General features: G+C 41.1%; 1 protein-coding gene across 2 annotated transcripts in view; it reads left to right on the top strand.

Annotated features, from left to right (window-relative positions):
• Window positions 1-14,121, top strand: part of HPS5 (HPS5, biogenesis of lysosomal organelles complex 2 subunit 2) — a 75,829-nt gene that overhangs the window by 59,537 nt on the left and 2,171 nt on the right. Inside the window, exons 14-23 of one of the 2 annotated variants that reach the window (XM_019519682.1) lie at window positions 1,220-1,372; window positions 3,394-3,462; window positions 3,911-4,551; window positions 4,767-4,814; window positions 8,594-8,714; window positions 8,978-9,133; window positions 9,930-10,049; window positions 11,333-11,446; window positions 12,449-12,555; window positions 13,341-13,626. In XM_019519682.1, the coding sequence (XP_019375227.1) occupies window positions 1,220-1,372; window positions 3,394-3,462; window positions 3,911-4,551; window positions 4,767-4,814; window positions 8,594-8,714; window positions 8,978-9,133; window positions 9,930-10,049; window positions 11,333-11,446; window positions 12,449-12,555; window positions 13,341-13,626 (1,815 nt within the window). The remainder of the gene's footprint in view (window positions 1-1,219; window positions 1,373-3,393; window positions 3,463-3,910; window positions 4,552-4,766; window positions 4,815-8,593; window positions 8,715-8,977; window positions 9,134-9,929; window positions 10,050-11,332; window positions 11,447-12,448; window positions 12,556-13,340; window positions 13,627-14,121) is intronic. The other variant, XM_019519683.1, reaches the window with a different exon arrangement.

Here is a 14,121-nt window from a genome sequence, read left to right as displayed (position 1 = left end):
GGGAGGGTTACTGGCAGGGCCAGGGGGCTGTGGGTGGGGAGTGAGGGGCAATGACATATCAGGGTTGCTTAGCACCACAAAGCAGCAGGGGGACAGCTGCAGCTGGATCCATGTCCTGATGAGCAAAGTAGGCATGGGCAGCTCTGATTTACCACGATAAAAAACCAAAATCAAACACCAAAATATATAGGTACTTAGAATTTATTTTCTTGAACGATTGAGGTGCTGGTAGGCTTCCAGATTGTTTTAAAATTGTAAATATATTGATAAAACATTTGTGTTCAACTCATATCTTTTATATATCATGGTGTTTCATTTTAATTGAGGAAAAATGCGGATGTGGAGTTCTAAATCGAAATAATTTGGGATTTTTTATAAATTGGAGAATTTGCAGTTTTTAAAACAGAAAACCAGGATTCCTGCTAATGGCTCATCAAGCAGTTAGCTGGTTGTTCACAGGTGGTCCTTCCCTCTCAGTGGAGGGGTTCACATGGGCTGTGTGGTATATCTGGGCTTATTTTACAATTAAAATTTCTTCTGCTCTACATTATTCTCTTCTACTCTTGTAAACAGCTCTTGGCCTCTCTTGGGAAGGGTGGCATATAAGTCAAATAAATTATAAATTTCCATCTTGTGCAGCAGCTCTTATAATAATGTTTTACTATATAACTAAGAGAGGCTTTTTGCTTATAGGGCTAACATCCATCCCCAAGAAAATCACATTCTTCCTGTTTCTTCAATACCATTTGCTAAACTCTTTTAATAATCATGAATGCTGAAAGACAGCTTCTTGTCACTGACAAGGAGGTGTATCTTAAATTAAAGATAAGTAACTTAATGCTGCCATCTGGTTTAATGGCTCTGATGTGGACTATAACCTGTACGGATAAAAATCTGCACACTGATAGTGAGATTTCCCTCATTTCAAGCAGCATCAGAATGTAAATTTTTATGATTTTATTTTGTGTGTTCTTTGCCTTTGTGAAAGTCACCTTTTGATGGAAAGAACTGGGTCAGAGTATGCAAGTTGTGACATGAGTGCGTTCATTCTTTTATGTTTATATTCTCGCTGGTTCTCCATGTTCTCATAGTCTTTTCTTACATCTTTATGTTCTAAAGATTTCTGAAATAACAGCTTGGGTAGAAAAATTAATACTTGTTGTTTCTGGCTGAGCTTTCCCCTGCTGCCATTTAAGTTGTTTGAAATTTGGACTCTTAGCGTTTCCAGCTTTGTACGCAAAACCACCGAAAAGATTGGCACATTTCATGTGAGTCCGGATGTCAAAGTGAGGCAGGAAATGAAAGATGAGGAGCAGCCACATGAGGTGCCTGCAAGTATAGCAGCATACCCCCAGGAAGAAGACGAAAACATGTAAGTGCAAGCTCACATATTTCTCATTACTTTAATATGCGATCTGTAAGGGGCTGGGAATCTCTAATTTTCAAAAGGGTTATCTTCTGTTCAGTAGAATGGGTGGTCATATGATTCTGCTGCATGGATTTTTTTTTTAAATGTCTTTCTCCTGCTGGTTGCATGAATTAGGTTTTTTTTTCCTGACCCTTTATCTCAAAGTATACAGGTTTCCCTCACTTTATGCTGTACATGCATTCTTGGAAAACAATGCATAATTCAAATTTGCATAAAGGGAGGAACCCACTTACAATGTAACAAATAAGGATACATTCCAAGACCTCGACTGTACTGACCGTGAGACCCATTTCTGTCTCTTTTACAAGACAATTTTGGTACTCACCAGCAGCAGACAGTACACACAAGCATAGGGCACTATCATAATGGGGCAACTACAGAAACATCTGTTGCAGACAATGAGCAAGGAGCACAGATCCATATTTTGGTGCATGTCACTCCCACAATGCACCATACAAAACAGCTGGCTGCGGGCTTCCACCACACTGATTGCATAGGAGTGAATTTACCTTGCATATAACGAATTTTTGGAAAAAAGGGTTCATTGCATAGGAGCGAATTTGCACATACAGAACCCGTGTAAAGTGAGGGAAACCTGTACTTAGCTAGCAAACTCTTCTAGATAAATAGATATTAAAAGCACATACTGTTTGGGGTACTGGAATAGCTGAGGAAAGAGAACTAGGTCATTCCCTATTCAGTCTTTTGTTCTACCTTCAAAAGGGGTTGTGCAGATGGGAATTTAAAGCCAACTTCCTATTTTCAGTGGAAGAGGAATAAACAGTTTTATCTAGGGGTGCACCAATTAAAGATTTTCTTGGCTGATACCTGATGATTAACCAACCATATTGGCCAATGCCGATCTTATAACTGATATTTAGTAATGGTGCAAGGCAGTTTAAACTACTGACGTAAATAAACCTTTGTTTTTGTTTGTTTTGCATTTATAAGCCGCATACACATGCACGCGTACGCTGCCTTATTCCCACGCACATTGCCTCCTCACCCACAGCTCCTACCTGCAGCTCTGCTCTCTGCACAGCTCATGCTGCTGTCACAGGTGGGTGGGATGGACCCTTGCGTGGACAGCAGTGCTGGGCACAGTTGGAGCCCGAAAGCATACCACTCTGGGCACCGCAGAGCCAACCTCCCACAGCTGCCAGGGAGAAGTCAATTTTGTAAAGGTGCCCAATGTCTGGCAGAGCAGAATGTCCCTTGTGTGGCACCCTGCCTCGCCTGCGCTTTTGTCTCTGTGGCACCCCAGTGCACAGGCCTCTGCAGTGCGTGTAGCAGTGCCATGGTAGTGGCAGCAGCAGTAGGAGCTGGTAACGGTGCCTTTGTTGCTGAGTGCAGCACCCTGTGACTGCTGCTCACTGGGACCTGTAATCTGCTGTGGGCTTGGGCCAGTGGTGGGGTGTGGGGACTGGACTGTGCTCGCCAAGGTGCTCCAAGCACGTGGCCGTAATTATTAGCTACAATGACCAAAAAAAGCCGATGGCCAGTAATGTCATTTCTCCTCTTATCAGTGCTGATCTGATGGCCAACCAATATATTGGTGTATCCCTAATTTTATTGCCCTTAGAAGGGTTGTTTGGCAGCAGTAAGAAAACAGTGAACATTTGTGAGTTGTCATGTGACTTAAAGAGCAAGAGCCAAATTGTTAAATTGCCAGATCGGTTAGCTGTTTCAAGTAATGCATTCATTATTGCAGCTTGATGTTTTTCCTCATTTTGGTTATCTCTGTTAATGTTTGACATGAAGTGAAAAGGCCATTGAGGTTGTGTTAATGCTTGCTACTTTATTAAACTAAACTGTAACTTCTTTGGATTCAGAATGATCTTTCGTTGAAAGTTGGAGAACTGCAGTTTTATAACAGAATTAATGCTATATCTTTCTTACTTTTTAAAAAAAGATCTTTCTTTAGATTTGTTAGATGACAGTGTTACTTTCATATTTCTTTCCAGAGTGGAGCAAAGCCAGGCTCCAGAAGTGGACCAGCTAAGAGACCTCAAGGTAGCAACAGTAGAAGCTATGTAAGTGAAAAGTATGTAAAGTCTATATTGGACTCTGCTAGAAAGTTGCTCAGTTCTTTATATCTGCAATAAATTATGGTGAGCAGATGATGATGTATCCAGATATAGTTTAATGCTGTCACTAAGGCTATTATTTCAGTAGTGAGGCTTTTCTCCATTAGGAAAGAAACCCCACAGGAAGATTGCTGAGAAAACAGGACTTCAGAGGTAGATGTTGGTAGCTGTCTGCTAAGCTATAGGAAATGCATTTGGGGATGTGGCCTCCAAACATATTTGGAAAATTGTTATGACTTTGCTCCCATTTTAAATAGTGTGTCCTAAGTGCTCAAGGAAACCCCATTGTCTAATAATGTGCTGCTTATTCATTAGCTTATGTCATATATGTAATAAGTTAACTTTGGTATCTCTTAGCAGTTAGGGAAAATTCACCTTTTTTGTTGTTCTCCAGAGCGAAACTCCAGGATCCTCTCATATTGTTAGAACCACAATGCTTGAAGGAGATATTACAGAAGTGGTTTTTGAACCTGGAAGAAACATTTGCCTTCAGAGAGCCTTCCATTTCAGATGACAGTTCATCCATTTCAGATGATGGTTTATCTATTAAGAAAGACAAAACTATGTTTGCTGATGAACAGGGTGAAGTTTTGGAAGAAAATATTGAACTGCCTCAGAATAGCGAAGTTCACGGAGACAAAGGAGAGCGTGGTGCCTTGGAATACAACATGGAAAAGAATGGAGCTAGTGAAGCTCATACAGGCAAAACTGTATGTGAAAATGATGCCACTGCAAAAGAAACCTTGAATCACTCTTTTAGAGTGTATCCTCCATGTTCTATACCGCAGGAGGTGCATAAGGATCTAGTTGAGTTGACAACGTTGTGTTTTGAATTAAACGTGTTTGCTTGTGAGAGCAAGCCTACAAAAGAAAGCTCTGAAGAGTGTTTGCCATTAACAACTTTATGGGTGTTGGCTTGTAGGTTTATACAAAGCTACTTCTTTCTCTTGGATTTAAAAAGACTAAAGGATTTCATTATAATCAATTATGCCAACAGTCCCAATATTTGGGAAACTTACATTGAAGGATTGAAAGGTAACTAGCATGTGTGTTTTGTCGGGGGTTGGGGTGATATTTTTCTGTCAAGTGAATTGATAGAACTGATAGTCAACTGCTAGTTCTAGGTTTTGTTCTGGAAAAATTCAGATTATAAAATATCAGACCTTGAGAACAGCCTCTTCTGTATCATTTCTGAAACAAATATTGCCAGTGCCCTCTCTTTTTTTTTTTTTTCTTCAAACAAACTAAAGCAACAGAAGAACTGATGGCTCCTGAGGGGCTATGCTTCCCCTTGTTTGGTAATTACACTGAAATTATTTCTTAACAAGTTAATTTAATTGATAATGCAGTTTTAGGTAGTTGAATACTGCAGTAATAATGAAACCAGTTGAAATGGAATATGCACATTTCATAAAGAGCAATTGCAGAGCATACTGCTCCAGAAATCAAATAGTTTTCCCATTTCTGTTAATCATTTGAAAACATTCCAGTAACCTCAGGGATAAGCTTAGGCACATGTATGCCTTTGCTTTTTTTCTTTGAAACAGAGTATTTAGTATTGTTCTAATTACTGACATACAGAGTTGATCTGCCCAAGCACACTTTTCTCCAGAAGTTATTTCTAACATCTGTGCAAACCCATTTTCTAGATGTATCTGAACAGAATTTGTTCTGGTTCTTTATAGCTGAAGTAAAAGCTTTTATAGATCGGTCTCCAACTAAATGTGGCCTTGATTTTGGTAAAAAAGTTAAGCATCTGTTTAAGTAGTACTTTGTTGGATGTGAGCCTATGGCTGACCATATGGGAATCTGTTCTCTTTTGGCTTGAGCAAGTTCTAGACTAGGAAAAAGTAATAGCTACATTTCTGCATTTCAAAGGACTGCTCACATGCAGGTGGTTTGTTGTCCTTGAGAAAATTGTGTTATATTTTCCATGTTCATAGATTCATAGATGTTAGGGGCTAGACGGGGCCTCATGAGATCATCTGGTCAGCCCACCTGCTCTTGGGTAGGAAAGACTGCTGGGGTCAGATGATCCCAGCAAGGTGAGCGTCCAGATGTTTTTTGAAGATTTCCAGAGTAGGTGTGTGTACCATCCCTGGGGTAAGTGTGTTCCAGACCCTGGACACTCGAATCGTAAAAAAGTTTTTCCTTAACATACAATCTAAACTGATCCTCTAGCAATTTTACAATTGTTATTCCTAGTCTTCCCTGGGGTGCCTTGGGGAACAGATGCTCCCCCAGATCCTGATGTTTACCTCTTCTATACTTATAGGTTGTCACCACGTCCCCTCTAAGTCTTCTCTTCTCCAGGCTGAACAGTTCCATGTCTCTCAGTCTCTCCTTATATGGCCTGCTCTCCAGATCTCTAATCATATGTGTAGCCCTTCTTTGGACTCTCTCAAGCTTCTCCATATCCTTCCTGGAGTGTGGAGCCCAGAACTAGACACAGTACTCCAGCTGTGGCCTCACCACTCGCCGAGTAGAGTGGGAGGATGACATCCTTAGTCTTGCTTGAGATGCATCAGTAGATGCATGTCAGTGTCTTATTTGCTTTGCCGGCTACAGCATCGCATTGGTGGCTCGTGTTCATTCTATGGTCTATTGCAACCCCCTGGTCTATTTTGGTTGTGGTGCTACCAAATGTAGCACTGCCAAACCTGTAAGTGTGTTGCGAATTATTTCTCCTTAGATGGAGCACTTTACATTTCTCAGTATTAAACGTCATCAGGTTTTGATCCGCCCACCTTGTGAGCCTGCCCAAGTCAACCTGTATCCCCAGCCTGTTCTCCATCGTGACCACACTACCCCATAATTTGGTGTTGTCCGTGAACTTTGCCAGTACACATTTAACACCCAAATCATTAATGAATATATTGAAAAGCACTGGTCTAAGTACTGAACCCGGAAGGATGTCACTGATCATCATGCACCATGTTGACACAGTTGCATCTTTTAATACTCTCTGGGTCCTGCCTCAGAGCCAGTTTCCAGCCACCTGAGTGTTAAGTTGTTGAGGCCTCAGTTTCCCAGTTTTTCCATAAGGACATCATTGGAGACCAAGTCAGAGGCCTTTTTGAAATCCAAGTATATGACATCAGCCTCATCTCCCTTATCCAGGTGGCATGTTACCTGATCATAGAAGGAAACGAGGTTGGTTAAGTATGACCTGCCTACAATGAAGCCATGTCAGCTATCTTTTAGAACGCTGCCTTCAGTTAGGCTACCACTAATGGATTATTTGATCATTTTTTCCAGGATTTTTCTAGGGATTGAGGTCAAACTGATTGGCCTGTAATTCCCTGGGGCTTTTTTCCTTCTGTTCTTGAAGACAGGCACCACACTGGCTGTCTTCCAACCTTCTGGAACCTCTCCCAAGTGCCACGAGTTCTCAAATAGCTTTGCCATTGGTTGTGTGATGACGTCAGCCAATTCTTTTAGCACTCGTGGTTGTAGTTCATCCAGTGCTGCTGACCTATAGATATCCAGCCTCTCCAGATAGTCCCTCATGAGATCTTTGCCAGCTATGGATGAGTGATCATCCCCACCTTGATCATCTTGTATCCTGTCAGGCAGGACAACACCCTTAGACTGGTGGACTGCCGACGTGAAGTACTCCTTTAGGAGTTCTGTTTTCTCTTGGGTGTCGGTTATCAGCTGTCCCGTTATGTTCAGCATGGGTTCTATGTTTCCCTTATTTTTTCTCTGACGTCCTGTGTACCTAAAGAAGGACTTTTTATTGTTCTTGATTTCCACTGCCAGTTTGAATTCAGTTTTTACCTGTTTTTCTGATCTGCTCCCTACAGGTGCAGGCCTATTGCTATGTACTCCTCCTTGGTGGTAATTCCCAACTTCCATCGCTTTTAAGCATCTCTTTTCAATTTCGGGCTGTCCATGACTTCTCTATTGAGCCACGGGGGTGTCCCAGCTCCCTTGTTATCTTTCTTACAAACAGGAATTGACTTCCTTTTTGCTTCGAGGATCGCATCCTTGAGGAGCAACCACTCATTTTAGACTCCCTTCCCCGTTGGAACATGGTCCCGCAGGGCCTCACCAACCAATCTCCTAAACTTGTAGAAGTCTGCTTTCTTAAAATCAAGGCTTTCTACCCTGCTTACTGAGTTCCCTGTCTTGCAATCGATGGAGAAAGTGATTGTCTCATGGTCACTGTCGTCTAGCTTCCCTTTGATCCTCAGGTTGCTCACTAGATCGTCTCCTTTGGCCAGAACCAAGTCCAGGAGTGCCTTACCCCCGATTGGCCCGTAGACTTCTTGAGTCAGACAGAGCTCTTCAATGCAAGTAAGGAAGCTTTGTGACTCATCAGATCTTACTGAGTGCTCTTCCCATGAGATGTCTGGGTAGGTGAAGTTGCCCATGCTCCAAAAGTGTGCAGCCTCTGCCAGTTCTCTAGAGAATTCCTGATCGAGGTCTTCCTCTTGGTTCGGAGGTCTGTAATAAACTCCTATAGTGCAAGCCCCTTCACCATACTTTCCCCGTATTTTAAGCCAGAGGGTCTCCAGTTGCCCTTCTTTAGTGCCAATCTCTGCTTTTAGGGATGTGTACTGCTCCTTTACATAGAGAACTACACCCCCACCTTTCTTACTATTTATGAGGTCAGCAACTGAATGCCCCAGTGACTTGAGGAGAGTTATATTGGCAGTCAGCATTTTCTAATTGTACTCTCTTAAGAAAAGTTAATACCGTTGTGTTAAAAAGTAAAGAGTCTGTTCAGTGCACAGGAAGCTGAACGTTCTCCAGATATGTATTATTTTATATGATATACAGAAAGAAGCAAATCATCTTAAGCCTAATGAAAAGAAAGAGTGGAAAACATTTTTGGTTTGAATTTTTTAAAATAAAAATGTTCCCTCTACAAAAATAGTATGATGATGGTAACTTTGTTTTAACACTATTACACTCTGAGTGTTTGAGTTTTAGCATTGCTTGTGATTTATTTACTTGTTGGCTGTTGACTGGAAATAGGTTTTCACAATAGATACCTAGGGAGAGCAGAGGAAGTTGTGTCTAGCCTAGCATGAAAGAGACCTCACAACTGATCCAAGGATTTCTGTTTCAGAGCTGACACACAGTAGTCCAGTGACTTCGGCAATGGAAAATGGCGATATGTTGAAAATATTAAAATTATTAAATGACTTGGGGCCCTGGGATAGCCCTCTGTTACTGGCACACGTCCAAAGGTCTGTGGCTTATGACTTCCTTTTCTGAGTATTGATGATTTTTGACAAAGTCAAGACATTTTTTTTTCTTTGCCATACTGTGGATTCATATTCCTGCTAGCCTCTTTAACAGCATGTGAGGTTTTATAGTTAATGGTCTATCAAAATTTGAGAGCTGTATTTGTAAGAGACTGGAAAGTGAATTAGAATTTTGTAATTCTTATATTATCTAAGTGACAGCAGTCTTTCTGCAATTTGGCATTAAAGGTATCTGTTTTGTACAGACTCTATGAGAAGTTTGGAGAAACAGCTCTGAGGCCCTTGATCAAGTTCTACCCATCCATCTTGCCTTCTGACATCATGCAGCTTTGTAGACATCGCCCTGCCCATTTCCTGGCATATTTAGACAGTCTTGTGAAATCCAAACCAGAAGACAAAAGGTAAAATGTCGATACATATGCTGTGTGGCTTTGTTTTGGGAAATGCTTCCATAACATAAAAGGTATTTGTCATACAGATGTGTGAGGTTTTTTTATTTACCTGTACCTGAAATATTGAGTAGAGCTTAATGCACAATAGTTTTTCATTCTGCCAGTTAATTTCTTTGTGTGTTTCTTGCCCTAACAACAGTCCTGTTTATAAAGTAGTTCCTTTTTTACCTAACTTGTCGTAGTTATTCTTTAAGGAGAACTGTGATTTAATGGATTAACTGTACCCAGGAGTGAATAAAAAACTGTTTAACATGCAGAACTCAAATGTATACATGCTGTTACTATTTACTGAAGGCACTAGAATTTATTCCAAGCATAATTTACCTAAGTGCTCACTTAATCTTTCTCATACTGTTCCATGACGAAGTTTTGTGCGTGTATGTAATCATGCACATGTGCTTATGCAGTCACTCCCTCGCTCACACTCTCATTCGTTCTCTCTAACTCTGCACATCTAGACATGCCTAAATGAGCTATAATTATGGTACTAAATTAATGCACTGTAATTGGCACTACTGCGCAGTAGAACTGGCACACGTCTTTTATGTGATGCTAATGCTTAGACTAATTCTGCTGTGCATTAGCATAGCTTTTACCATGACGTGCTAATGAACAGTAGAATTAGTCTACCGCACTTCTAGCGTGTCGTGTAAACACGCTCCTCTGTCTTTAATATACCTGTGCTTTCACGTGTCCATATTTGGTAAATTTGAAACCAGCTGCCTTTCTGCCATCTTTTGTCTAGGGCATCTCTGCTTAGATCACTTCTTCAGCCTGAATCCTTACGACTAAATTGGCTAGAATGGGCAGTTTCTTACGATGCACCACAAAAAGCAAACACTGTGGATGCTGAGGGAAACCCCAGGTAAGTTTGTTGTTGTTGTTGTTGTTGTTGTTGTTTTTTTGTGTCCCGCTTGGTTTCTTTTCCAGTAACTTGAATGAGTGTGACTGTGACCTCACAGACACAAAATACTCAGCAGAAGTAACCAGTATTTTAAATTTTTTTGTATATACATGGAACAGTCTGTTTGCTAACCATTTACATTCACGTATATGAAAATGTCATGTCATTTACGAGAGTCATTTTTAAAGTTCATGTTCTCTGGAAACACATTTGAAGAGTTTGAAATTTCCTGCTGGCCCAGTTCAACTGCATGCACTCCATGTACAAAGATGTGTATGGTATTTATGCTAGGGCTGTGCAAACCTTTGGTCACTGGTTAGATTCAGCAGAGATTCAGCCCGATTTGGCGGCCGAATCTCCGAATCCAAATTGAATCAGGAGACCCTTTAATCTCTCAGAATTGAATCGGAACCCTCTGAATCGATTCGGAAAGTTTCAATGATTCGGACATAGACACATTTTTAAATGTTTTTTCTACATTCCTCAAGGTACCAGGTGGCTTGTGAATGCTGAGATGCTGAGGCGGATGTAGCATCCCACAGGAGCACTGGGGGGGTCCTCAGCGTGCTCAGTAGTGGACCAGAAGCACCTCCAGTCTACTTCTGAGTCCCCCGGGGGGGGCCACACCCCCAGATTGGCAACTGATGCCTCCTAGGTCTGGGTGAGGCACCTGGGATCCCCCTGCGGCCGATCACCGAGCCAGGGGGGTGCTGATCACCGAGCTGGGGGTTTCCCCGCACCTGGAAGTGGATGCTCCATCCGCCCCACCATCACAGCGTTCACAAGCCACGCCTGGTACCTTGAGGTATGTAGAAAAAACATTTAAAACTGTGTCAGTAGCTGAATCGCTGATTCTCTGAATTGGCATTGAATCTTCAGATTCGGATTCAGCCAAACCGAATTGGGACAGTGATCCAAATCAACGAATTGAATCACTGTCCCCGATTTGGGTCCAATCTGAATCAAATACGGCCCATTTCGCACACCCCTCACTTATGCTAGTTTTGAAATAAAAGAGCCAGGCTAGCATTTGAGCTGGCAGAGGAAGAAGAAAAAGTTAACACGAGTCCAAAGAAAGAAAATTGAATACATTAATCTCTGATTTTATTTTTTTTTAGTATGATCAGACTTGTTTTTCACATAAAGCATTCCTGTGTCGTGTATTTTGGCCACTTCGTAGAATTTTTTAAAACTCAGAAGAATATTAACCTTTAACTTGTTAATTACTATATCTTTTTTTTCAGCCCACGTTCACACTTGTTTACCTGGGGCTATAGCCAACTGATTTTGCTTCTCATTAAACTCCCAGCTGATTTTGTAACTAAAGAAAAGATGGCTGACATCTGTAAGTCACATGGGTAAGCCAGTAGTTTGATTTACTGCTAAACTAAGATTATTCTTGATGCTTATTTAGTTGACATTTTGGCCCACTGAACCTACAAATGAAAGTCAGTGTGCTCCTTGTCAGCACTAACTTCATTTAAATGAAGTATTTTATGGCTGGCTTTTGTGGAAGTGACAGGTACAGGTTATGAATAGCCAAGTACTCACAGAAAACATATCTATGCAGTTTTGTCTTGCTTTCTAGCTAGAAGTGTTTAACGTGAACAAGGAGTAATCGTACGGTAATTGTACTTGGCTGGGATCACTTGGATTTGTTTTACCAGTGAATGATTATTACCTTTTTAGGTTTTGAGGTATCACTTGATGAAAAGCTGTGCTGTTTAAAGCAGTGAATAGCAGATCTTGAGCCACTGCTGTTATACCTCAGGGATGTTCGACTGGTGGCTTGTGGAGCACATGTGGGCTCCTTCCCAGCTGCCACTCCCTTCATTGCTCCATGGCAGCTGTTGTTTCCAAGTTCCTTCCCCCTTCTTGACTTCCTATTTCTACCTCTGCTCCTGGGGATGGGGTGGAGCAGTGGAAAGGGCAGTGTACCTATGCAGTGTGCTTGGTGTGAGAAGGGGCTGCACTCATCATGTGGGGTGCACAGCAAGGGAGGAAACCTGGCTGCTCAGCAGCAGACGGGTGAGCTGCCTGCACAGCATGGTTGGCCATGAGGGGGGTGAGGCTGTATGTGTGGCAGGAGGAAACCAGGCTGGTTGGGTGGCCCATGTAATGGCCCCTAGGTCTTCAGCTGCCTTAGTGTGCAGCCCCCAGCTGCCCAGAAGTTCAACAGTCTTGTTATGCCTTCTGGTTCTCTGCTCCAAAAGGTATGTTGTAAGCCTATTGCTTGTTGTTCCTGGGACTTGGTTGTCTTGGTCCTTACTGAGGTGTTCGTAAATCAGCATTTAATTATCATTTGGCTCTACTTTAGACCAACTGTTTTATTCCTGGAAATCTTTGCTCTCTTATTTAAGCTTCTGGCCTGGATATCTTTCACTTTGTTTCGAGATGGATAGAAGAAAAGAAGCCTTTACTAACATTGTTCATTTGGATGATATGAACCTGTTAGATGAAGAACATGGTTAGTGAAACTTAACGTGTGTACACATTTTTATGATGCATAATGAATACTTCTTATGTACTAATGGCCTGCCAGTTTCAGAGAAATGTTTATCCAGAGTTGATTTTTTTAAGGCAGTTGCTTGGTGCATGGTACAATATAAATGTAACAGTATATAAGTCAGTGTGATGCTCCTTTGCAGATTGATTTTTTTCATCTTCCAACAAAATTACACAGCAATTTTTACATTATTTTAAAATGGCAACCTTGTCATCGGAGTGGTTCAAATATCTTGATATTTTAACCAGGTTTCTTTAACTGCAGCAGTGCCTTTTAATTTATTGCATGTTGCCACATATCTTGAAGAATCCTCTAGTTTGCTAGAACCAATTCTTTCATGAGATGCAGTGATTTGCTTAGTAGGTCAGATGGTGGAATTCCACTAAAAATCTAGTGTCTATTTCGTATAATCTAAAACTGCAGTGACAGTCAGAAAAAGCTTAGTCTGCATTATAGTTCTAGATATCTTGATATCCCAAGGTAGATTCAGGACCCTTGGGTGCATGCAAATTCATTAAAAGTTGAACTGTAATTTTTTCAAATATTTCAGACATTAGGGCTGGAAGGGACCTCAGAAGATCATGGAGTCCAGCCCCCATACTTTTATATTTTAAGATATAAAAGTAGATTTGATGTTAGAATACAAGCTGCTTTTTAAATACAGGAAGATTAAAAACGGCTGAGCTTGTAGGAGGCTTACCTTCATAGATAATTAACTGTTAATATATATTAATTTTATGTTTTAGATTCACTTCCAGAGACTGTGGAGGAATGGAAGTTCCTTCTCCACCTTGCACAGAGTCACAACGCTGATCCCCACCATGCTGGTGCACAGAATGGGAATACTGTCAGCAATGGCAGCTCCAATTGGTCTAACTGCATCACTGTTGAAAATATAGCTCTCTTGTTAGCAAAGGTGATTGGCCCAGATAATGCATTGCCGCTATTGCAGGAGTGTGGCTTGACAGTCGAATTGTCTGACAGATTTACCAGGGTCTGCGAGATACTGAGAATTGCTGAAAAAAGGCAAAGGTAAATGCTGTGGGTCTGTAGAGATCAGAGGGTGATTGGTGCTTTACTTGTGATCATCCTAGATCTTATTTTTGTTTTTTATTTAATTTAGAAAAAGGCAAAACACTTTTGATTCATCCCCAGCAGTTTAAATGTTAATTTTAAATGTTAAAAACACCTAAGAATGTCTCCTCCCAATTTAACATGGTAGACATGTATAGCTTAAAAATGGAGTGTATATATATATATAAAAAAAAAAAAAAAATGACAATAAATGTTCCCTAAAAAGGAGATCATTGGCCAAAACCTCTATTCAGTATTTACATCCCAAGAACTGTAGTATTGTAAGCATGCCTTCTCTTGTCTTCAGTTGCTTGAATGGTAGCTTTATAAATGCTGTTGGAGTCCAGTCACACTTAAAGTGTGGAATTTCAAAGTCTCTTTACACAATAGTTCTTCCCTGTGAAGAGCCACCTTAATTGTCGTCTTTAGTGCCCCCGTCCCCCCAAAAAAAAA

Source organism: Gavialis gangeticus, unplaced genomic scaffold (assembly GCF_001723915.1).
Source record: "Gavialis gangeticus isolate Ggan-Ray unplaced genomic scaffold, GavGan_comp1, whole genome shotgun sequence".
Taxonomy (NCBI): Eukaryota; Metazoa; Chordata; order Crocodylia; family Gavialidae; genus Gavialis; species Gavialis gangeticus.
Note: the sequence above shows the minus strand (reverse complement) of the source record. Positions and strands in the feature narration are given on the sequence as shown.